General features: G+C 43.5%; 1 protein-coding gene across 2 annotated transcripts in view; it reads right to left on the bottom strand.

Moving 5' to 3' along the window:
• Positions 1-215: 215 nt before the first annotated feature.
• Positions 216-26486, bottom strand: part of Rnf216 (ring finger protein 216) — a 136774-nt gene continuing 110503 nt past the window's right edge. For both annotated transcript variants that reach the window (XM_046453816.1, XM_046453815.1), the window contains exons 14-17: positions 24488-24585; positions 18108-18330; positions 3889-3958; positions 216-3254 (exon numbers count right to left, since the gene is read on the bottom strand). In XM_046453816.1, coding sequence (XP_046309772.1) covers positions 2935-3254; positions 3889-3958; positions 18108-18330; positions 24488-24585 — 711 coding nt within the window. In that variant the 3' untranslated portion in view covers positions 216-2934. The remainder of the gene's footprint in view (positions 3255-3888; positions 3959-18107; positions 18331-24487; positions 24586-26486) is intronic.

Raw genomic sequence — 26486 nt, forward strand, 5'->3', positions numbered from 1 at the left:
GGGCCTTGGCAGCCACCCAAGCAAGAACTGGCACCTTGGTGCCTTGATCTTTCTTCCCAGAAGATGAGACCGTCTCTGAGCAGGGACCCCCCGCCCCCCACCTCCGTGCCTGCTGGAACGCCCTGCCTTGTTCCCCTCTGCAGTTGAGCAGAGGGGATGAAACCATTCCAGAGGTGTCCGTGTGACTGTGCATATGGATAAATGCAACCAGAGAGTAGAGTGCACAAACATTTATTTACAAAAAATTCAAGTTACATATGATACAGGTTTTTTACACACAGTAGTTTAAACAGAATTATCTTATCTATCTTTACTACCAGAAGGTAAATAAAAACATTTAACTATTTAAATTTTTTTTTTTTTTGCTATTTTTGTACAAAGTAACAGATCATGCACATTTTTTCCTTCAGTTTTAAATCTTTTGCTAAGTGCAAATACTAGATTCCTCTCTCCAGTTTTAAGGCAAATAGATTGGGACAGTGGCCAGGCAGTCTCTTGCCCCCAGGAAGCAACCCTGTGTCCCAGAGGGTAAGGTGTCAGCTGCATTGAAAATGCCCGTTTGATGAGACAGGGGCTGATTCTTGGGCTCTGGCCCTGGCATGGGTGCAACTCCTCACCTTCCTCGTCTGCCTGGACACTGAGGTACCTGGAGAGCTGAGGTGGTCACTCTTGGACGTTTGGTTCTGGTGCTAGTCTGCAGCCCGGCTCGGGGAGCATGATGTGGAACCAGATGCCCTTGACGGGGATGCAGCAGTTCCCTCTCCTGAAGCAAAGTGTGGCCACAGAAGCTAGTACTCATCTGCAAGGGGACATTCTTGGCTTTGGCCGTAGGCAGAACGTCACTCTGATCCCCCACTCTCTCTCTAGTTTGGGCACCACCTGCACTGCACTGACTGTCCTTGCAGCTGCCACAGAAATGGCCAGTTTCCTCATCCTGTCTCAGCCTTAGCCCCTTGATGGAGCTATGTGGTGGGGGCACACAGCTGGAAACAGGTTTTTTACACACAGTAGTTTAAACAGAATTTAAACAGGCTCACAGCCCACAGGGACAGCTTGAGAGGCCCCAGAGGGGCAGTGCCAGGGCTTCCTCCCATCTGTGGGCTGTGTGCTGCCTTCTCTACTTCAGGGGAGGTGCAGAGAACATGAGTTTGTGTCTAAGGTACTTAGAGGATCCTGTCACTGTGGTGAGCAGCCCACCTTTCCAAGGCACTGTCATTCAGGATAGAAGTAAGTTCAGGCAGCTCACTGGGAGGCTCCCGAGCCACCTCCCCATGCGCCCCACCCCATGTCCAGGTGACCACCTGTCTTCAAAACTTTCATCCTGAGCAAAGGCAGAAAGAATGTATCAAGTAGACCTGAATCCTTCAAAGACACCTGAGAAGCTGATGGCAGCAAGAGAGTGGTGGCACTGCTTGCTCTCAGGGCTTTCCACCCCTGAACTCTGTGTGCTTTGTACCCCCTGGAACCCCACAGCCACATAACAAGGACAAGGATGGCCAACACAGGATGAGAAAGAGATGTCTGCTGTCAGGAGGGCTCAATCCCAGCTTTGCAGTCAGAAGCTTTGGGCCTCTGCTTGGCAAGTGGGCCGGAGCCTTCGCAAGACCCCACACAGAGGCCCAGAGCTGACTCAACCCCAGAGAAGGGCAGCTGTCCCTGTGCCTGGTGCCAGCACCTCACCCTCTACCAGCCTCCATCACTGACTACTGAGAGAACACAGAGGAGGGAGGGAGGTCGGCTGTGACAATATACACGGCTCCACAGAGTCATCTACACCCCAGGGAAGCCCTCAAAAACACCTTAGAAGGAAAGCTGTTCATCACCTGCTGGGTGTTTGTGATGTCTCCCAGAACTGGGCTGTCTGGGTGGCCTCTGTGATGGCTAATGGAAAAGGATTTTGTTTGGTTAGTGTCAGGACTGTTCAACCTTGGTAGCCACCTGGCGCAGAGTGGCCAATTTCAGCCTGACTTTCCAGAGAATGAGAAAAAGATACCAAGCCATGGAAAATTCTTCAGTTCAAAATATGTGAACAGGAGGAAATGCTCAGATAAACAAAACCAAACCCACAGTGAGGGACAGTTCTCTGTGGTTGCCTGACCTGAGAGGGCCTTGGAAGGGAGGGAGGGAGGGGGAAAGGGCCTGAAGGGGCACTGTGGGAACACTGGGTTCTGGACTGGGAGGGACAGCGTTTTGCCCCTCATGGCACTGCAGCAATGTCCAAGGGGCTGTGACCCACAGCCCCCACTATCTTTTCACTGGGACCAACTATGAACCTCTGTGAGGGGCAGGCGGTCCCAGACACAGGACTCTTGGGAGTCTCAAGGGAGATGATCACAGCTGCCTTGTGCCCCAGGACTTGGCTCCCAGGTGAAGCACAAGTGCATAGGACAGCAGGGGACCCATATCCCTGAACTGTGGATGTGCCATGGCATGGGCACAACGGCCACTCTTGAAGGGCCTTAGTGAGGGTGGCCATGCAGATGTCTCAGTTCTCTTCCAATGCCACTATTTGCTGCTTAATTTTTATTATGGACCTGACTACACTGTGGCCAAGAGGGTCTGCAAAGTTCTTAACTGTGTGGGATTCTCTTAGGAACAGGACAAATGAGCTCCACCTGTCTCCTCCGGCAGGGGCTTGAGTGATAAGAGTAGAGCCAGAGCCCCTGTGTTGGTTGCCAAAATGGCAGAACTAGCGAGGAGACTGACCAGCAAGAGCCAGGCCAGTTCCCTTACAGGCACCCAGAGGACACCAGACTTTGAGAAGCAGTGACTCTTCCCAAGGGAGGAGTACGAGGTAAACCAGCCCACCCTCAAAAGCTGACTCACCACCCCTACTTAGAGGGTTGAAGGTGGAGCCTGGCCTGGGGCAGGGGGTTCTCTGCCCTATACCCACAACTGGCACAGGTTCAGTGGGGCTGGCCAGGGCTCCAGCTGTCAGAAGCGATGCCGTGGCTGGGGGCCAAAGTGCATGGGCAGATTGTGCTCCAGGGGCACATGCACAGGACCGAAGTCATAGTTGACCCGCACATTAGGCAAAGGGGGCACATAGGGTGCCGGGACAGGGCCCATGTTGAGAGGGAAGTTGTTAAACACAGGCCGGACAGGTGGCAGGGGGAAGGGCGGGTGCACAAAGGCATAGGGTGGCATCTGTGGTGGGTGCAGGTTCTGTGGGACAGGCCGCGGGAGGGCTTCCATCCTCTGTACCTTCTCAGGGGGCTTCTCCAGCGGAGGCCCAATGCGTTTGAAGGTGTTCTCTGAAAGGAAGTAGGGTTCAATTGAGGAGAGCAGGTTGGACCAACTCTGCTGGACTCTAGCTTGGGATCAGGGCTGTACCTGCTAACTCTGGGGCCCACCAGAGCTGAGCAGCCAAGGGGCAGCTAGACATAGCTGGCAGTGCTTTGAGGGTTGACCTCTGACCCTCAGCACACTCTTTCATCTGAGCCCAGGAAGGGCTGCTCTACAAGGCAGCTGGCTCAAGTGCCAAACATGAAATACCTATAACCCAATTGTCAGTACCAGAAGCCAAGGACAAACTGTATTTCCCAAGAGTGTCACACTCTGTGGTGTCTCCTAGAGAATGGCACATTCATCCAGCTCAGTACCAGTTGGGGCAGTCCCCATGCTAGAGTGAGACTCTCCTTGAGAGCTAGAGCCTCGAGGAGCTACCACCTCCTTAGAGAGGCCTCGCTTCTGTTTGTATGAGGAGTTCAAATCCAACCTTAGTATTTCCTCACCATTAAGAGATGCCAAAACTGTATCCAAGGCTTTGATGACCTGGTTGGTGGTCCCTCAGAGTTGGGAGTTTCCCTCCCCCTGGTGGCCCTAGGTGCTCTGCTCCACCATCCCGAGTGTGCCTGGCGTGGGGCTGTGGCTGGGGAAAGCACTTGCCTCCATTCTTTCTTTTCTGCTCCTCCTCAGCCTCCTTCTGTATTTCCTCGATTAGCTTCTCATCATCTTCCTGGAGTAAAAGCAAAAGGCAGAGTGAGTTTGCAGGTCCTGGAAGTGTGAGGCCCATGGGGAGAGGGAGGCTGGCTTGCTGCTGGACAGTACTGGGATGAGGTCAGACTCTGCCAGTGATCAGCGGCGTTTTGAGCTGCACACAACTTCTTCCCATTCCCAAGCATCTCTGTTGTTCATCAACCAGGGGTGTCCCCATAGGGAAGCCTATGGGAAAGGCTGGGTTTGTCCCAGCAGGCAGCTGCCTGAGATTGGGACCAAGAAATTTCAGGTCCCTAGTCTGAACCAGGTACAGCAGGCCTTTGTGCAGAGCACAGATAGTCCTGCCCTTTCCCTGAGCTGTGGTGGGGGGCAGCCCTGCTGGTCCAAGCTGGCGTTTTACTTCCAGCTTCCTGCAGCAGAACTCTGGTATGGGCTGGGTGGCAGAGAAAGGGGGTGGGGGCACAGTAGTGAGAGGGTAATTCTGCCACAGACTTCGCTGTTTTCCCTTCCAAAACTCAACACTTAGTGGCTGGGTTTGTGCTACATGCAGCTCCCACATCTCTACTTGCCAACAGGTGTCATGGAGGAGGAATTGGGCTGCTGCCCTAGGACATACCTCCCTGCCCTATAAGGCCTGCTTTGTGTGTCGGTGCTGGGCCAACCTGCTACCCTGAGTTAGAGAGAGGCTTTCTAGTTCATGGTGGGTCCAAAAGAACATTCCCTGGGTTGAAAAAATCCCAGGAAGATGGGGCCCTTCTTTCCTGGCCCAGCTAAATTCCAAATATCTTAAGTGTCAGGGTTTCCTCTCTGAAGTGCGCTGTCGTGAGGACTGAGTGGGTGGTGCATGTATAGGTCTCAGCAAAGAGAAGCGTCATCACTAAGGGGTGGAAAAACTAAAAAAATACAGATTTTGGAAACTTGAAATGTTTCAAGAAAAACAAATGGAAACCAGATTAGAAGATGCCCCCAATGTTTGTCTCTCAGTGGCATCTATCTATCTATCTATATATCTATCTATGGGGGGGGAACTATAATTGCCTTTTTAAAAAGCATGTCTGTTTATTGAACTCAATACCTTTTTATTTATTTATTTTTATGTGGTGCCGAGGAGCAAGCCCAGGCTGCTGAGCCATAATCCCAACCCCTATAATTACTTAAAAAAAAAAAAAAAAAAAATATATATATATATATATATATATATATATATATATATATATATATATATATATATTTTACTTGTAGATGAACCCAATATCTTTATTTTTTTTTTTGTGGTGCTGAGAATTGAACCTAGTGCCTTACATGTACTAGGCAAGCGCTCTACCACTGAGCCACAACCCCAGCCCTACAATTGCTTTTAATTCCAGAATGTTGGAAATACCAAGCCTTTTGTAATTCTGCAATTCTACCTCATATTTCCATAGAGTTTCAAAATCTCAGTAGCTTCGTTATTGTTCAAGTAAGACAGGTGTCCTGACTCTGGCCACATATTCATATTAGTACCACATTACCACACCTCAAAATTATTTCTATTCTGCACCTAAATGTAGTTGAGCCCATCAGTCCTGGGACACCTAAGGCCTTTGATGGCACAAGAAGGTACCTTAGGGGGTGGGGCTGTGGCTCAGCGGTGGAGCTTGGAGCGCTTGCCTCTCAAGTGAGTAGCACTGGGTTCGATCCTCAACACCACATAAAAATAAATAAACAAAATAAAGGTATTGTGTCCATATACAACTAAAATTCAAAATAAAAAAGGAGGCACCTTAGAAATCATCCATTTCAATTTGCTGAGGGCACAGAAATGAGGTCCCAGAGAAAAATAGTTGCTCAAAGTTAGGATGAAAGTTAGGTGGTGAATTGGGACAAAGATTCTCTCTCCCATCCACAGTGTCATTCAAATAGTTTTCCTAGAGATAATCTGCAGTTATCTTGAGATTCCTTTGTTCCCATTGCTTATGTGAGTTGAAAGTCAGGGGGACGTTCATTCCTTCACTAGACCTGTGTTCGGAGCCCTCTGTGCACCAGGCACTGTGCTAGATACTTTGAGGACATAAGAGGCAGCTGTGCTCCCTCCCCTCGTGGAGCCAAGGTCTGTGCTATGGCCAGTTCTAGCTGGCATCCTGCATGGGTCTGGTCAGTGCTGGGTAAATTCACAGCAGTGAAGACTCTTATGACACACGAGTCAGGAGGAATAGAGCATGAGGTACTGGAGAGAATTCCCATTTGGCAGGCCGCTGAGGGTGAGAATGTAGGTGCTGTATTCATTTCTATCATGAGGCTTTCTGTGGCAGGTTCCCAGCCTCCTGGATAAATCCTAGCTGAGAGCACCTCTGGGAAGACTGAGGCTCTGGCACAGGCGGGTACAAGCCAAGTTTCTCCCAGTTCTGTCAGCTTCAGTAGGACAGCACAGAGGTTCATTGCGGGCAGAGTCCCGGCTTGCCTCTAGAGTTCTTCCGAGGTGTGGCCTCAGAGCCCACAGGAATGAAGCACCCTGCCCCACACTGCCTTTCTCCATTCCTTCCAGAGTTCTGAGCAAGCTTTTGATTTGGCAAGGGGCCTGGAGACCACTTGCCTCAATCCTTGTCTTGGGAATCTGGCAGTGCCTGTAGCATCTAAAAACAGTCTGGGGCTAGGGATGTGGCTCAAGTGGTAGCGCGCTCGCCTGGCATGCGTGCGGCCCGGGTTTGATCCCCAGCACCACATACAAAACAAAGATGTTGTGTCCGCCGATGAATAAAAAATAAATATAAATAAATAAATAAAAAATAAAAACAGTCTGTATTTCACTAAAAAGTTCTGGTGTTCAACATGACTTTACCATAATTTGTGAGTCAACTGCCAGTGGATTAGGTGTCTCAGATTTCAACTTTCTCCAACTGGTTTGAGTCACAGGATGCTGTGTTTAGCAATTTGAATTGAAAAAAAAAAAAAAAAACCAAACTTTTTTTAAAAAAAGAAAAAATACTGACACTTCAGCCAGATTGCTTGACTTAAGGGAAGACACTCTGCTTTACTTGGTGTGTAAGATTCTTTCATAAGCAGTTCCCCTTCAGCACTTAAAGTTCCTCAAGTCAAGAGCAAAGACAGACTAAACTGTATACTTACAAATGGCAAATTTTATCTTATATTGTTAAAAAAAAAAAAAAAAGGGAGAAGACTGGGTTCAGATAGATTTTGGCCACTCATCATAGCCCTCCTTGGATATGGGCTAGCTGACAGATGGCAACTGAGTCTCTTCTGGAGGATAGTCCCCTCGGGAGACATTCCAGTCATGATGGGCATGAGGGGGGCAAAGTGGGAAAGCGTTTGGCCTGGTGCAAATCTAGGGCACCCCTGGGAAGCTGGAAATGTGGAACAATAGGATGAAAGTTAGGATGACTGAGAGGTCTAAACCCTTTCTTCTCCCTGGGCTGAGTTATATACAGGAAACTAGGGCTGAAGTTGCTCAGCCAAAGGGTTAGCAGTGGGGGCTCATTCTCTGTGCCACTGAAAGTGACACTGGCTTCTGTACAGCGAGGCCATGGTGAGCGTGATGGACAGGAACATCTATATGACTTTGGAGCTCCAGGTCTGGGTTCAGGGACCAGCCCCACTCTCACTACCTAACATGGAGGCTGGACATTCTAAAACAGGCTGGTTTTAAGAGACCCTTCACCTCTCACAGAGTGCCAAGTACAGCGGCGGTAACACTGAGAGTGCTTGTGCAGCCCTGCTCCAAATGTCTCACAACCTCTCTGTTAGCAAAGCATTATGAACCCATCCCACCTTACAGATCAGAACTCTAGGCAGTCCTGACTCAATGCCTGAGCTCTTGACCACAGGAATCGCTGGTTTCTGAATCGTAGCCTCTGGGGAAGGAGACCCCATGCACTACTTTTTTGCCAAAACACCATAGGGTTCTTTCTCCTCAGGGTGGGCATAGTTCTGTGGCCTCCACTAAATACCAGAAGTGGCAGAAACAAACAGAGCAAGACACAGAAGCTCAGAAGCTCAGCAGCAGGAAAAGGGGCCTTGCTCCTTGATATCCTCACAAATAATTCTGATGTTCTTTGGCTCACCACCCATGGCGAATATGCCACTCCTTAAGATGCCCCAAGTCAATGGTTTTGACAGATTTCTTTGGCATGTGGCCTTTGGATAATAGCCAGCAGAGCTCTCTTGCCCATAGCGGAACAGGGAATAGGAGAGCTCCACAAGCCTCATTTGAGTTGAGCCAGAAACCTGAGTTGCAGACAACAGTCCACCACTGTCACCTCTGACCTGTAATGTTCATGTCCACTGATTTCAGCCTATCCCCAGGTCGGCAAATAACACTTGAAGGCTTCCTTGCCTGAGGCATTTCTCATGAGGTGACCCCCTGAATGCCAGAGGGTCCCAGGAAAATTTTCTCTGTCAAAAAAGCAAGCAAACAAACAAACAAAAAAACAGGGGTGGAATTTATTCACTAAAAAAGGTCATTACAGGGCTGGGTTTGTGGCTCAGTGGTGGAGTGTTCATCTAGCAGTGTGAAGCCCTGGGTTCGATTCTCAGCACCACATAAAAATTAATAAAATAAAGGTATTGTGTCCAACTACAATAAATAAACAGACAAATAAATAAGGGCTACATCCTAGCCCCTTTCAGTATACTTATTTTAGAATTTACTGATTTTTTTTTAGTTATATATGATACTATATCTTCTAGTATACTTTAAATAATAACTAGATTATGATTAATACTTAATAAAATGTAAAAGCTGAGGCTGGGGTTGTGGCTCAGTGGTACAGCACTTGCCTCACATGTGTGAGGCACTGGGTTCGATTCTCAGCACTGCATATATATAAGTGAATAAAATAAAGGTCCATCAACAACTAAAAAAAATTTTTTTTTTTTTTAAATGTAAAAGCCACGTAAATAGTTGCTATTCTGAATTATTTAGGTAATAGTAAGAAAAACAAGTCTATATCTTCAATACAGAAAATATTTGCAAGTTCAAAGCCAGTCTAAAAAACTTAGTATGGACCTGTCTTAAAGGGCTAGGGATGTGGCTCAGTGTTAGAGCACCCACCCCTGGGTTCAATCTCAGGTACCAATAAAACAAAACAAAACAAAAACAGAACAAAACATCCAAATCCAAACCAAACCAACAACAACCCTTGAAACCAAAACCAAATCCACTTAAATTTCATTCTGGAAGACCATGCTCTGCGCCTGCTAAGCTTCATGAAAGCAAAAGTTCATACATAAGAGTCTAGAAGGGATTTCACAAGAGGACGCTAAGGTTCAGAGGTGCACAAACCTGTTAAAATCAGTGGGGACTGGGCAGGAGGTCTGAGCTTACATGCCCTAGATAAAAACTTTTCCCCTGCTTTTCTTTTGTGGTATTGGGGATTGAGCTCAGGGGTGCTGAGTTACATCCCCAGTTCTTTTTCTCTTATTATTTAAAAAAAAAAAAAAAAAAAAATATATATATATATATATATATATATATATATATATTTAGTTGTAGTAGGAACAATGCCTTTACTTTATTTATTTTTATGTGGTGCTGAAAATCGAAGCCAGCGCCTCACATATGCTAGGTGTGTGCTCTACCGCTGAGCCACAACCCTATCCCCCTTTTCTCTTATTTTTGAGATAGGATTTTGCTAAGTTCTTGAAGCTGACCTCAAATTTGAGATTTTCTTGCCTCAGCCAGTCAAATCGTTAGGATTAAAGATATACACCATTGTGCCTAGCGTTTGGTCAAAAATTTCAAATAGATTCACCAAATGGTTCTTTTCTGAGGCTGATATGAGAGGGAGCAGATGGTGGTAAGTGATTAAGATGTCCCAATAAAGACAGGGTCTTTTGTCAAAAGACTGGGTGTGACAACACATTAGGCTTGGGTGGCAGTGAAACCACGTACGTAGTGCTCCTATTAATATACACCCATGGCCATCTTAGAAGAACTCTTGGATCCCAACGAATCCCAATGAGGACTGGGAGAGAAGTGTCTGAATTACTCCATGGTGAACAAAGCAGAAAGTGGAATGAAATCTTGTCTATTCAGCAGATCTGGAAGAGTACTTTACATAAAGAAAGAGGGCTGCATCTTAACAGGGAAGAGGGTTTATTTCCTTCCCTTGAATTCCTCTGAGCTCAGCAGGATACAGAAAAGTGCTGGGCCTGACACAGAAAGCCCTGGCAGGCCTGCTTCATGTGCAAGTGGGGTGAGTGGGGAGGGGAGAAGGCAGGGGCCCAGCTGCTCCAGAAATTTGCAGGAAGTGAGGAAGAAATCAGAGAGGTTTTAATTAAAAATAGAAAACCAAACCAACCAACCAAACAAACATCTTTCCCTTGTCTCTCAACAGAAAAGTCCCATAGCTCTGTTCATACAGCAAGGTCTGAACAGGAGAAAATGCAGGAAAAGAAACTGCAAGTGGCTGAAGGGGAAAGAGAATATTTTTACAGGTCAGATATTAACAATAACCACCAGCTACAACTGATGGTTCCCAAGATTGACATTTGAGCACTGGCACACAGCTGTTCTTGCCAAAGCCTTTCAAAAGTCCTTTAAAATATATATATATATATATATGTATATATATATATATATATATGTGTGTGTGTGTGTGTGTGTTTTCAATGGACCTTTATTTTTATTTATATGTGGTGCTGAGAATCCAACCCAGGGCCTCACACTTGCTAGGCAAGCGCTCTACCACTGAGCTACAACACCAGCCCTTCAAAAGTCCTTTTGAGCCTTTCTTCTCCAACACTTCTGGTCACCAGGGCGGACCACCAGCCTGCTTGCTCACCAGCCTCCTGTGACCACAGGGAAGGATGCAACACCTCTTCATTTAACTTTATCTTCCCTAATGGTGACCCAGGATTGCACACTGCTTCTTCCCCTCTGATTCTGGGAGTGGGTTGGGACTGGGATTCAGGTCAGGTGTGGCCACAGCTGTTGTTAATAAACTTGCAATGACTTCATGAAAGGCTTCCAAAGAGCCAAGATTTAGTTTCAAATTATTCCCAGATAGGCTGCAGATCCCTCAGCAACAGCAGACCCTAACCCCCACCCCCAGCTGTCTCCCTGCAACAGGAAATGGTGGGGGAGGAGGAGATTCAGGCCTGGAAAGACCAACTCTGAGAGGCACATGCTGTGCAGCTGGACTGGACAGCATGAGCTGGACAACATGCTGGACTTCACAGGATCCAGGCTGGCCTCTGGCTACTATAGCAGCCTCCTTGTGTCAAAAGAGGCCTAGCACCCAAACACCTTTCTGTCCAGAGCACCTCCTCCAAAAGGACCTGGAGGCCGGGTGGAATGTTGCCATGTTTTGACTCTCTTCAGGGTCAAGTGCTCAGGATGGGGCCTGCTGGGATTTGCTGAAGACAAACCGCACAAATACACATGCTCAAAACACTGTTCTGCTTTCATAAAGTCCTTCAAGAATATCAAAACTCAATCTGGGATGTGGTCAAAGGTGGAGGATCTACAGGCCCCTCTGCAACTTAGTGGAGTTGTTGTCCATCGAGGGTCCTCTGCAAGGCCTAGGGACCCTGTGGGCACTTCTCAGCCATCTCCTGCATTTGTGGAAGGAGCTCCTTGGGTTCATGACCTGAACATCATTTTTCCCAACTGCAAAATGGGAAAATGGTGCTCCTGGACCCCACGCCAATTCAGAGATGATACTCGCTCCTTCTATTTTTTTTTTTTTAATGGAAACAATGCTATTTAGAACAGTGACTAGAAATAAAAAGTCAAGGCCAGCTGTGAAAGCTGGGTGATAGGTAACATGTGGGCTCATTTCCCCATTTTTATTTTGGAAAAAATAAACTTAAAGAAAAAGAAAAAAAGAGAAAGGAAAGAAGGAAGGAAATAAACTAAAAATGTTAAGAAAAAATGTTGAAATCAAAAATTAGTTTCCAACCTAGAGTTTAGAATCCTTTTCCTTATTGGATTTCTACCTTTTTTTCATCAATGCTCTTAACTATGCCTCTTCCTCCATTGATCCTGTGGCATTATATCTCCTCCCTTGTAGCTCAAGCCAGGGTTTCAAAAATGCTAGTGCTGTTCCCATGCCTGACCTGCAGGAGAATGTCATATTCTTCAGGCAAGAAGCAGGCAGGTGGGGCTGGGATTGTGGCTCATCGGTAGAGCGCTTGCCTAGCATGGGTGGGGCCCGGGTTTGATCCTCAGCACCACATAAAAATAAAGGTATTGTGTTGTGTCCATCTACACCTAAAAAATAAATATTAAAAAAAAAAAAAAAAAAGAAGGCAGGCCTGGGGACAGATGCTGAGCTATTCGTTACTGGCTTCAATCTCTAGCAGGTTTCCTCATTTGTGAGACTGAGAGGCCCCATCTGCCTTAGAGCAACATATGACACATATGAGTAACAGGGTCAATCTACTGCTAGTCTGGGAAAAATGAGTCTACCTCTTAGGCTTGGAGGTAATGCCATGAACTTGTAAGCTGGCTATAAAAGCCTCAGAGTTTTATTACAACAGACTTCAAACTTTCATGTTAAAAAACAAAAAAGTTGTTGAAAACAATTCTTTGTGGTTTGTTGTACCCCAAACTCAAGACAAACACGGACTTTGTTTTTTTATTTATAGAACATGCTATCATGAATTTTGCTATACTTCAGAATAATGTTCTTCTGAACATGGCTCCTAACAGTGACACAGGGATACAGTTCCTTTAGTTGCCACGGATATGGCCAAGAAGAGTCAAGGTATTGGGGTAGAGTAACGGTAATGTCCAGGATAATGCTCCCATTTGTTCCTCTAATGTGCTGAGGCTTGGTGTTGCATTCTATCCCTGATCCAGAAAGCTGTGGCTGTATTTGCTTCTGGTTTTCCCCATTCCTAAAGAAAACAGCCTGTTTTTATAAGACTCATGTTTTTGGCTCATGTTTGATAACAAACATATAAAGCTATTGTTTATCATATGAGCCATTAGTGTGATGTTAGCCAGGTTCAAGAAATGTCTGATCATTTAGGATGAGAATTTCACTTTTCTCCAAATCATAAAGGGACAACTCCCTTGCTGATGACGAGAGATCCTTTCTGGCCCCATTGACTAATGAGACCAGAGAACAGGCACACAGGACAGGGAAAGCTTTGTTTTACTGCTCTTCTGAATGGCTTTGTGTTCTCAGAAGCCCCAGCAGATGCTGGGGTGGAATTTAATTGGTCTCCTGGTGAGAATCAAGGAAACCAGGCTGATCTGTGTTTTGATGGGAACAGGACAAATGGAACAAAATCCCTGGCTATGGTGAGCAGAGGAAATTGGAGGAATTTGTATTTACTTGACCTTCCTCTCAAACTTCATTTGAACATCTACAGAACTTTCTTCAGGCAAATGACTATTTGACAAGAAAACAGAGGGTAGTTGCATGCTGCAGCAGCCACAGAATGCAGCTGAAAGACGAACTTACAATCAAGTCCACGCCTGGGTATGGGGAGAGAGGGGTGCAGGTGAAGAACCAGGACAAGAGGAAGCGGTGCAGAGAGAAACAGGCCACGATGCTAAACACCTGCCCTCATGTGGCAACATGCACTCTGCTTTTTACTTCTGAAAATAAAATTAAGGTTAGGGTCTGGGAGCTTCAGCTGAAGAAAAAGGACCCTATTTCTTCATGAAGTTCTGGAGAGATGGTGAAGGGAGTTGGTAGAATGGCTAGGCCCCAGGAAGACCTGTCACAAAGGGCCCTGTGCATTATCTGATGAGCACTTCCCACTATGGGCCATGCCTCCCCCCAAAATCAGCCAAGGGAAGACTGTTCTTCCTGTGCAGAGGCCTTTCTTTCTTCCATGTACTTCCTTGATGACAGAAAGGCAGGCTTATGGAGGGTATCACTGGTTCATGAGCTACAAGATCAATGATTCCTAAAACAGGACACTCCCCACATGGTTTCTAGGAGGACTCACTGCTTTTTACACTGTGGTGGCTCTGAGAATGACGTATTTGTTGAACATGGGCAGAGATCAGCCTCTAGGTTGCCCCGCCTTTGGGGTAGACCAGAGAGGTCTGCTATGACCATCACTCTGTGGCCAGCCTCTGACCCTGGCATCTTCTCTTGTAGGAATGCTAGAGAGGTACACACTAGAGATACAGATCCTTTCTTTGGCTTAGAAAGTGGTGGCCTGAATAGTATTTTCAAGATAGTTGGATAAGCGGTCAATTTTAAAAACCAGGGGATTTCACCTTAAAACATAGAACTGAGTAGTCTCACCTGGTACAAGTGGATGGGCCCACTGTCCTACTCATACCATGAGGGGTTCCACAGCCCTCAGTTCTTGTTATACCTGCCCCATGGCAGCTTGGTCTCTGTATGCTATTCATTTTCTATGTGTCAATCTTCCTATGTTTTTCTCCCCCGTGTTTTAAAATATACATGAAACATTATTTTTTGTATTATTCTAATATAAACATATAAAATAAAACATATCACCTATTTTTTGGTATGTTTAAATGTGTTTTTTAATTTACACCACTTTTCTAGGTCAAGGAATAGACATTAACCTTTCTTTCTTACCTTTTTTTTGGGTACCAGGAATTGAACCCAGGGGCTCTCAACCACTGAGCCACATCCCCAGCCCATTTTATATTTTATTTTGAGACAGGATCTTGCTAAGTTGCTGAGGCTGGTTTTGAACTTGCGATCCTCCTGCTTTAGGCTCCCAAGGCAATGACATTATGGACATGTGCCACCACATCCAGCTGACATTAACATTTTTGATCTGGTTAGATGCAGTGGCACATGCCTGTAGTCCAGTTACTTTGGAGGCTGAGACAGGAGGACTGTAATTCTAGGCCAGCCTGGGCAACATAGGGAGACTCAAATGAAAACAACATCAAAAACCCCTTCTGATCTATATACTCTTCTGCCCCATATGCCAGTTATACTCCTAACCACAGTGTCTGAGGTACCATCTCCCCATGTCTATTTTTAGGTTTCATGTTCTTTCCAGTTAAATTAATCCTTAGAGATATTCATTAACTTCTTTTATTTAAAAAAAATTTATTTTTTAGGTGCAGTTGGACACAATGCCATTTATTTATTTATTTATTTATTTATTTATTTATTTATTTATTTATTTTTATGTGGTGCAGAGGATTGAACCCAGGGCCTTGCATGTGCTAGGTGAGTGCTGTACTGCTAAGCCACAACCCCAGCCCCTTCAATGACTTCTTATCGAGTCATTTTATTCTCTATAGATCAAGAATATTTATCTGTATCAATATATGTGTAACCAGTATTTCCCCTAGTTTTCCATTTATAAATATTTATATATATTTAGGTGTAGGTGGACACAATACTTTTATTTTACTTATTTATTTTTATGTGGTGCTGAGGATTGAACCCAGGGCCTCACATATGCTAGGCGAGTGCTCTATTGCTGAGCCATAGCCCCAGCCCCCATTTATCTTTATCATTGTTTACTTTGTCTTACCAAAGAGAATTTCCATTTTATTAGTGGCCCTGATATAATGCTAAGAAGGATCTTCCCTGCTCCAAGATTATAAAAGTCATCTCTTTTGTTTCCTTGGGGTATTTTCCCAGTGATTAGCCAAGTGCCCCACAAAAACTCTCAAATATGCCCTCTCTATATAATAGTAGCCAGTGTGATCTTGAAAACATAACACCCTGTAATGCCCTGCAGTTACCATCACTGCATTCAGACCCTCAACAGGGCTTTGGGATGGTCCTTTTTACTTCCCACAGCTCAGCACCGGCAAGCCATATCTGCCTTCTTACTGTTCCCCAAACACACTCAATTTGTTTGATTTCCCCAGTGGCCTTGCTCTTCTTAACAGGTTTTACTGCAAATGCTGTCCTCAGAAATAACTGCCTGGATTCTTCCATTTGAAATGGCTGCTTCCTCTAGCTCCTGTCATTCCTCACTACCTCATTCTGATTCTTCTGAATGAATAGTACTAAATTCAGTTTAGTACCAACTTCATGGAATATTCCGGTTTTATAATGTATTTGAATATAAACTGCATGAAGATGGGGGCTTTCTGTTCAGACCAGTTCTGGAACAACTCCCAGTTAAGAATGAACAAATGGGGCTGGGGAATGTGGCTCAAGCGGTAGCACGCTCGCCTGGCATGCGTGCAGCCCGGGTTTGATCCTCAGCACCACATATAAACAAAGATGTTGTGTCCGCCGAAAACTAAAAAATATTAAAAAAAAAAAAAAAAAAAAAAAGAATGAACAAATGACTCAATCTGTCATTTCTCCAGTTCTTTTGATACATTTGCCTATGCTTGTCCTAGTTTACATGGTTTTGGTTAGTTTAGCTTTATAGTAAAAATCAGTCTAATTTGCAAAACCAGTCATTTTTTTAATATATATATTTTTAAGTTGTAGATGCACATAATACCTTTATTTATTTATTTTTATGTGGTGCTGAGGGTTGAACCCAGTGCCTCATAAGTGCTAGACAAGTGCTCAACCACTGAGCTACAACCCCAGCCCACCAATCATTTTTTTTTGGGGGAAAAAAAAATCCTACTTGAGATATGAATTCCATAAGATTTTTAAGTAACTCTGGAGAGAAATTATCTCTCTTTAATACCACATGCCGGCTCTTAGGACTATGACACCCAGGCCACCTTTGCTTTCCCCAGGGAAAGCTGAGAGGATCCATCTGTCATCAGGCCTGCTTTCTATGGGCCTTAAAGCACTTGCTGATACGTTCCCCATATTAGTGGGGACCCCTCTGATATGTTATCACCTTTTGGTAGAACAAGTCTTTGCACTTATCACATTACCTGATTGTGCGTGTTTTTAGTTTAATATGATTCTAAAAACAATTGTTTAATTAAGTAAATATTAAAAGAACAAAACATATTTTTCCATATGTTCAGGTCTCTTCATGTCCTTCAATATAGTTTTATAGTTTTCCTCATACTGCTTATCCACATTCAATTCTAGGATATTTTATGATTTGTAATTCTACTGAAAATGGTATTGGGTATATTTTATATTTAGTCATCTTTCTACTGCTTTCTAGTTGATTATTTTGTCTTTTTGAATTTTTAAATGATGAATTTTCCTTTCTTTACATATGAGTAATTAAAATAGCATCTGACACACTAGTGGGTGTTAATCAGGATTAGCCATGACCTTCTCTAGCATCTATACCATTTATTTTATTATTAGTCAAGTGTTCTGATTAGCAGTTGTAGAACAAATCAATGATAATCTTATACTTGACTTTATTAGGAATACTTCTATATATTTCACCGCTAAATATGTGCTTACAACTATTCTGAAATATGGGGTTAGGTCATATCAATAATACTTTTTAAAAAAGCTTAAATCAAAATAGATGTGATTTTTGAAATTATCTTTTTGCCATCTAAGGGTTATTAATATTAAACCATCCTGTGTTTCTGAACCATTCTCTCTCTCTCTCTCTTTTTTTTTTTTACAGTGCAGGGGATTGAATCCAGGGGTGCTTTACCACTGAGCTATACACCCCAGCCTTTTATTTATTTATTTTTTTAACTTTTCCAACATACTTTATTTTCAAGACAATAAATCAACAGTTAAGTCACTGGAATGAATGGTAGCAAAAGAAACCACTTCAAATTGGCCTACTACTTTGGACTTATGAAGGAGAAAAATATTAAGGTACTAAAAGCCTTTTATTTTTGGGGACTGGATCTCATTAAGTTGCTAGGGCTGGTCTCAAAATTTTGATCTTTCTGCCTCCAGCCTCCCAAGTCACTAGAATTACAGGTGTGCAACACTGTTCCAAGTTCCCTTTTTCCATGCTCTGGGATACTTCAGATAGCACAGGAAAAAAGCTTATTCCCTAAAGGAGCCAAAGAATTTGCCCACCAAAACTGTATGAAAATGCTTATTCTCTTTTCTTTTTCTTTCTTTCTATTTTTTTGAGATGGAGTATTGCTGGGTTGCCCAGGTTGATCTTGAACTTGTGAGTTCAAGTGGTCCTTCTGCCTCATCTCCTGAGTAGTTGTGACTATAGGCCTGGGTGACCACTCTTGGCTTACTTTCTGATGAGCAGCTTTTGATTACTTTCTCATCCCCCGCCCCCCGTAGTTACTGTTCCATGTAATTTCCTGTATTTTCTCATGAGTAAGAATTGTCATGTTTTCATTACAGGAATGCATGGCTCTTCTCCCCCACGTGGAAATAGGCAGTTATGCATCTACTTACAGTGGGGTCGGTCCAGAGGGAACATCTTGAACACTCTTGGCAAGGGGCTCCTGGCGAACGAGGATGCTGGCAGAAATGGTCATATCCATTGATAGACACTCGACAGAGGTAGCACATTTGGGCACCACAGCGGCAAGACATGCGGTTGCAGCCTTCTGATTTGATGAGGCCAGTTCCACATTTGTGGCATTTTCTAATGCGGGCGGCAGTCATTTTTTCTTCACTGAAAAAAGAAAACATGATTGGAGCTGGCCAGGAAGATGAAAAGAAAATTATTATGGCCATTAAGTATTTATCTCTTTCTATGTGTACTGATTGCTTGTGGCGTATGGTGACATTCAAAGAGTGAAAAGAGCCTAATATTTTGATGTCTGAGAACTGAGTTCAAAGATAATCAACTGTCTAACCTTGGGTATATTTCCCAACTGTCTGGAGACTTGGTTTGGTACTGGGGATTGAACCCAGGGCCACTTAACCACCAAGTCACATTCCCAGTTCTTCTTTTTTTTTTTTTTTAAATATATATATATCTTTAGTTGTAGATGGACACAATGCCTTTATTTTTTTTATGTAGTGCTGATGATCGAACCCAGGGCGCCTCACATATGCTAGGCAAGCGCTCTACCACTGAGCCACAACCCCAGCCCCCAAGTCCTTTCTATTTTAGGACAGTTGCTTAAGGCCTTATTAAGTTGCCGAGACTGGCTTTGAACTTGTGATCTTCATGCCTCAGTATTCCAAGTTACTGGAATGATAGGTTCATGCCACTACACCCAGCAGTTTCCTCAGTTTTAAACTGGGAAAACACAACTTTCTCACGGTGTTTTGAGGATTACAGGTAAGATATAAAGCCCCTGGCACACAGCATTTAGAAAAATAACTTCTGTTTGTTTCAAGAATCCCAAAGACTTAAAATGGAGACAAAAAACTCAAGGTCTTCCTAAATTACATGACAATTAAGAGTTAGTGAGTCCAAACCATAGTTGCACACCCCAAAATTCTGCAAACTTGTCTTAGGGGTGGCAGAGGGAATGACTGCCAGTCTGACTTCTGAGTTGGCAGAGTCATCCTCCCACATCACAGTCCTACACTTCCAGACTCCTTTGCAGCAAGGGCACGACACACATACGACTCAATCCTGGCTGATGGGGAGCTTCCAGGGAGGCTAGCTGTCTCCAGAATCATCTGACTGATGTGGAGGGTGGACAAGTCAAAATGACAAATTGCTGTTTGTCAAGAGCTGCCTGCTGTGCTAGGTGCTTCCACAATGCACTGTTTCCAACTATAAAACGATATGTTCCAGGCTGGGGTTATGGCTCAGTGGTATACCGCTGCCTACCACGTGTGAGGTGCTGGGTAAGATCCTCAGCATCACACAAAAATAAAATAAAGGTATTGTGTCCACTACAACTTAGGTAAAGTATTTTTATGGGTTTCACTATTAATCCTAATATTCTCTATGTATTCACTACCTGTTCATACACTGTGCTACCAACATCTTTTTTTTTTTTTGCTATACTGTTCACGCTGGCCACAAACTCTTGGGCTTAAATAATCCTTCTGTCTAAGCGTCCAGAGTGCGTGGGACTATGGGCACACCTATATTACTGGGCTAAGCTTCTTTTAGTTTTCTGTTTGTGGTATCCTTTCGCTTTCTGAGCACATGCCTATTTATCTATCTATCTATTTATTTATGGTGCTGAGCACTGAACCCAGTGCCTAATATGTGCTAGACAAGTGTTCCACCACTGACCTACAACTCCAGCCCTCTGAGCATGTTTAAGACAGTAGATTTTAGATATTTGTCTAGTCAGGGCTGGGCTTGCAGCTAGAGCACTTGCCTAGCATGTGTGAGGCACTGGGTTCAATCCTCAGCATCACATAAAACTAAATAAATAAAACAAAGGTACTGTTGTCCATCTACAACTTCAAAAAAAATTTTTTTTGGTCTAATAAATCCAATGTCTGTGTATCCTTAGGGGCGACTTCTGTCCAGTGCTCTTTCCTGTGAATGGGTGAAACTTTCCTGTTTCTTTGTATGCCTGTTAAATTACTGTTGAAACTGGGTATTTTGAATATTATAATGTGGAAATTCTGGAAATCCAATTGCTTCCTGCAGGGTTTGCAATTTAGTAACTTTTCTTTCTTTTGCCATACTGGGGCTAAACCAAGGGGTGCTCTTGTCACGGAGCTATAGCCCTAGCACTTTTGTTTATTTTGAGACAGGGTATTGCTAAATTGCTGAGGATGCCCTTGAACTTCTCCTGCTTCAGCCTCCCAAGTCACTGGGATTACAGGCATGTGTCACTGTATCTGGCTTGAGAATCTTGATTCCTTCTTTTCTTACCTCCCATTATCTATCAGCTACCAAGTCTTACCGACTTACTTCTTAAATTTCTCAAACCCATCCTCTCTTACACAATACTGCCATCCTAATCTGGGGCTATGTAATGGAATGGGTTGGAACTACTGCAGTGGCTTCTAAATGTTCTCCTTAACCCTAGTCTTATTTTCCTTAAAGCTATTTGCCACACAGCCATCAAACCAATGACTCTGGCCATGTTGTTTGCTTGCTTGAAAGCATTTAATAGTGGACCAAGCAGACACTATGTGGCTTTGGCTGTGTGTACAATATTTTTATGGGTTTCACAATATTAACGTGAGAAGCACAGTACCTCTTATGAAGTATTCTCACCAAAACATATTGAATATGAACCTAATCAAATCTTTAATCTAAATTCTAATTTACAGAAAATACAGAGGACAGAAGAACAAGTTAAATGACACCTGAAAAAGCAGTCAACATAAGAAGGTATTTTACAAGTCAATGGTCATTGTTCTTCATAAGTCAATGGCATGATAAGCACTGTGTTGAGGAGAGAGGATACCCTTATTATAAAAGAAATTCAAGAGAAATGATTACCCATGCAATGAGCAGACCTTGTTTTGAATCCTGATCTGACTAAATCAATTATGGAACATGTGGTAAAGCTATTCTGAGACAACTGGGAGAGCTGTAAACTTGGTTATGAGATATTATCAAAGACTTATTGTCAATTTTGTTAATGATTATAACAAATTATTAATGTGATTTGCTATGTAAGGGGAAAAAAGTAAGCATGTAGGGATAAAATGACATGCTGCCAAGGAAGTGGATTTGCTTGAAAATACTATAGCAGTTTAAAAACAAGAAAAAAAAAAAAGGGAAATGAAGCAAATGGGGCAAAATAATGATAACTGTTGGGGGTTCATTGTACTATTATTTCTATCATGAATTCTTAACAATTTTCCTAAGAAAAGTGATATGAAAAAACCAACCAACCAACCAACAACCCTCCCCCCCCAAACAAAAAACAAACAATGACAGAATGCAGACCTGTCATGTTTTTTTTATTATTGACAAGTTGAGGTTCTTAGTCTGATTCTTGAGGCTGGGTGCTTAATTTAAAAAAGTTTATTTAGCACACAGTTCTAGAGATTCAAAAGCATTGATGGTGGCATCTGTTCAGCTATGGTGAGGGCCTTGTGGTGGATGATATCACAATGGCAGGAGCATTTGCAGAAGAGAGCACATGGTGAAACAGGAAGCCAGACTTGTTTATTTTTTTATTTTGGGGGTACCAGGGATGGAATTCAGTGTTTTGCATGTATTGGACATATGCTCTACCACTACATCCCCAGCACCCCATGGCAGTTTCTTTCTTTTTTTAAAAAAATATATTTATTTTTTAAGTTGTAGTCAGACACAAACTTTATTTTATTTATTTATTTTTATGTGGTGCTGAGGATTAAACCCAGTGCCTTGCATACGCTAGATGAGAGCTCTACCTCAGAGCCACAGCCCCAGCCCACCCATAGCAGTTTCTTAACATGCTACTCAAGGTACCAAAATTAAGCCTCATTTCACAGCAGTTACTATTCTTACAACTATTTTTGTGTATACCGTGTGTGTGTGTGTGTGTGTGTGTGTGTACACACACACACAAATATATATATATTTTTGGAGGGTACTGGGGATTGAACTCAGGGGCACTTGACAAACGAGCCATATCCCCAGCCCTATTTTGTACTTTATTTAGAGGCAGGGTTTCACTGAGCTGCTTAGTGCCTCACTTTTTGCTGAGGCTGGCTTTGATCCTCCTGTTGCTGGGATACTAGGCGTGTGCCACCTCGCCCGGCTCATTTCTTATTTCTGATGCTTGGCAATTGGGAGGATTCTTTCCTTCTCTCATCAATGGGGTAAGGGCTATATGGTAAGGAAAGGCAAGCTGAAGATCCCAAAGCACCCCTTCTCTAAATACTAGATTCCCATAGAATTTTTTTTTTTTTTTTTTGAGATTGGTGGCACCATCAAAGACTTTAAAGATGCAGTGTTAGCCAGATACGGTAGTGCAGTGCAAGCCTGTAATCCCAGTGACTCAAGAGGCTGAGGCAGAAGGAATGTAATTCTAAGCCAGCCTGGGCAACTCAGTGGGACCACTTCAAAAAAGAAAAAGAATGATTGATGAAGCTCAGTAAAGTGCCTCTGGGTTGTTGAATCCATAGTTACAAAAAAAAGGGCAGTGTTTTTGATTCTCCCCAGACCTCTTTTTGGTCTACACAGAGAATAGTGTTAAGCCTCATCACGTGCTAACTAATCTCAGCCGCTGCTGCAGATGCCACTTCTTACCCTTGGCAAATAAACATAGCTCTTGGTAACTGGTACATAGGTACTGATCTGGAAAACACTTTATATTTTCTGTCCAGTGGCAGAGAACATCAGCAGCTGACAAGAATATTTTCATCTGTCTTCCACCAGGACTATATACTGGTCTACTCCTTGAATGACACTTACATAGAACCTGATGAACAGGAAGCAGCAGGTACTTGAGGACGCACTAATAATGTGAATACTATAAAATGGAGATAACCCCTTGGATATATGAAGCATGTAATATCTATGGAGTTCTGGTGGTGTAAAGGTCAGGGGTGTGCATCAGGATATCCTTTCCTAAGTTAAGCTGTGTTGTGTCTTGCATCCTCTTCTACTATGGAGACTTTTGGATCCTAGAATGGACACACATCACATCTAAATGTTCTAGTATGAATTCTCTAACTGTTGATCTAGAAGGATGCCAAGCTGAGAGGACTATATGCTGCTCCAAGTACCTAGGCTGACTCAGATGCTGAGTGGACCACAACTGACAGAGGCTACCTCATGGCTCCCTTCCTCCATCTTCAAAGCCAGCCCTTGACATGTGAAGTCAAGTCCTTTTCATGTTTCTCTGACTCAGTGTTCTCTCTGCATCTCTTGCTCACTGACCACAGCTGGGAAACCGTCTCTCCTTTTAAGGAGTCACGATTAGCTTTGGTTCATTCTGATAATCTCCATACCTTAAATATGTCATGATAGGACAACATCACTGGGGTTGGGGGTCATTATTCTGCCCTCCAAAGTTGTGGTATCTCTGCACCTCAGCTGCCTACTTATAAAATGAGGACCACAGTACATGCCTGTGGTGGAGACTCAGAGACTCTGCCCCAAATGTCATTCCCCACTTCATTTCTGAATAACAAACCCCTCTGTGTACACCACTTTCTTAAAGCTGGACATAAAAAGTTTCCCAGCTAGAAACTCCAAATACTGTCTTCTTTTAGAGCCTGGTTGTGCTCACATGAATCAACCTTGACTGATGGGTATGAGCAGAAGTGATAGACATAATTTCTGCAGTACTTACAATTTAAAGAAAAGCTGACAGCCTGACAACTTGTCTCCTTTTTTCTCCTTTCCTATGCTGGAGAGTAAATGTGGTCATAATCCTGACACGATTACACAGGTAAGAACACCATGCTTAGGGAATAGTGAGGCAGTGACGTAAAGGAACCTGGATCTCTGAGTGACCTCATGGAACAACCCTATTGGCATGGCAGGACTTGACTATTACAGGAGAAACAGACTCCTGTAGAACTTAAGGTGCTATATTTTAGTAAGTCAGTATTTGTAAAGTGCTCAGTCACATATGGAACACCACACAAGTAATGGTTATTATTACTAATACATTACTTTGTATTCTAGCAGTTGGCAATTCTACTTAATGTCTTAGCATCAGCATCTTAGAACAAAGACATAAGCAGCAATTGTGTAATCTAAACAATGTGTTACACACATTTATCTAGACAATAAGGGGAGGGGAAACATTTCTTGAATGCATATGTGCTATATGACTTCTGAAGTTGCTCCAAGAGTCTACAGAGATAAGGAAACAGGCTAAGTGTAGATATATTCCTTGAGGTTACCCTAGACTACAATGACTTGGGCTTGTTCCCCCGACAGAACACTCTGCCCCTCTGACCAAATGCAGGTTAGCTGGGGAGTCAAGTCAGTGACAAGTCCTACTCACATAGATGTTCGGTACTTGATGTCATCCTTTTCAGCCAGCTCTTCACAGGTAAGGCCATTATGTTCTTTCCAGAGTCCCTGACACTTCCTACAGGTCTCCTGGGGAAAAAGGACAGAGATAAAGGCAGCTTCTGGTGAGTGCAGGCCATACAAACTCCCATTCAACAAAAGGTGTGAAACATGCTTCATGGGGCTTGGAATCTCCCGGAGGCCCTCCCTCCCTGTCAGCAGGGCTATTTCTAAAGTCATCTCTCAGAAGAAAGAGTTAAACAGCATCAGAAGAAGGCAGGAGGACAGTGTTCCTTCTTAATCTAAATAAAGTGTGCTCCCACCACCTAGCTTGTGTAAGTTTTCTGAAATGCAGCAGGACACCTGGAAATACCATAAGAGAGATTCTTGGGTCTTTTTTTTTTTGTTGTTGTTGTTGTTAAATATTTATTTTTTAGTTGTAGTTGGACACAATACCTTTATTTTATTTATTTATTTTTATGTGGTTCTGAGGATCGAACCCAGGGCCTCATACATTCTAAACAAGTGTTCTACAGCTGAGCCACAACCCCAGCCCCAGATTCTTGAGTCTTTAAAAATAAAATGCTGCTGAGCTGCTTAAAGGTGGGGTCTGTCTGGATCTTAATCTCCCCAATCCCTATGTCCAGTCCTCTGGCATGGGACTGAGGAAAAGTTTAGATTAGGATCATCAGTGCCCTAAGGAAGACATTCTCTCTACCATGCATCACTCACAAATATGGATGTCATACCATAAATGAAATTAAACAAATAAAAATTTAAAAAAATCATCATCCTTTAATATAGGATTCTTCACAGTTTATAAAACCCACAGTATTTTAGTAGTTTTTTCATTGCTATGACCAAAAGACCTAACAAGAACAATATAGAGGAGGGAAAGTTTATTTGGGGCTCATGGTTTCAGTTTACAGATGGCTTTTGGGGGATGGAGTAGAATGTTAAGATTTAGATATGAGGTGTTCCCCCAAAAGCTCATGCATGAGACAAGGCAAGGAAGTTCAGAGGTTAAATGATTGGGTTATGAGAGCCTAGACCTAACCAGTTCATTAATCCACTAATATGGATTAAATGGACTGTAACTGTAGACAGGTAAGGAGTAGCTAGAGGAGGTGGGTCACTGTGGGTGTGCCATTGGGGTTTACATTTTGTCCCTGGTGAGCAGAGAGCTCTCCCTGCTTCTTTGTAGCCAAGTCCTGAGCTGTTTCCCTATGATATAACCTTCTGCAATGATGTTCTGTGTCATTTCTGGCCCAAAGCTACGGAGTCAGGCATGTATGGACTGAGCGCTCTGAAACTCTGAGCCCCAAATAACCTTTTTCTTCTCTACATTATTCTTGCCAGGTCTTCTGGTCACAATGATGAAAGAGCTGACTAAAACACATACCAATAACAAGAACTTGCTGGTGTGGAGGTGTATGCCTGTAATCCCAGCCTCCTGGGAATCTGGGGCAGAAGGGATGGTGAATTCAAGGCCAACCTGGGCAACTGAGAGAGACCCTGTCTCAAAGTAGGCTGGAGATGTAGCACAGTGGTAAAGTGCTTGCCTAACATACAAAAGGCTCTGGATTAGATTCCCTGTACTGCAAAACAAAAAAATAAAACAAAAGCAAAACAACCCCCCTCCCCACTCAAAACAATAGTAAAACTCCAAAGACCATGGACATAAATGGAAATTCCAATCCTAATAAGTACAGTGGAGGAAAAGAGTGTGATTGGCTTTGTCTGGGGATCTGACCTAGTCTGGGAGATAGGGAAGGATTTAAGAAGTGAAGTCTGAGATTTGAAAAATGAGTCAGTGATACCTAGATGGACTGGTGAGAATAGGAGAGCCTGCCAGGCAGAGGACAGCAGCAACAGATGTTAGTTAGCAGGCAAAGCGGGGCAAATGAGTTCCTGTAGCTAACTGCAAGCTGTGCACTCTACCATTAAGCTACATTTCAGATCTTCTTATTTTTATTTTGAGATAGGGTCTT

Source organism: Marmota monax, unplaced genomic scaffold, assembly GCF_021218885.2.
Source record: "Marmota monax isolate L192 unplaced genomic scaffold, Marmota_monax_Labrador192_F-V1.1 WCK01_AAM20220418_F8-fsc00338, whole genome shotgun sequence".
NCBI lineage: Eukaryota > Metazoa > Chordata > Mammalia > Rodentia > Sciuridae > Marmota > Marmota monax.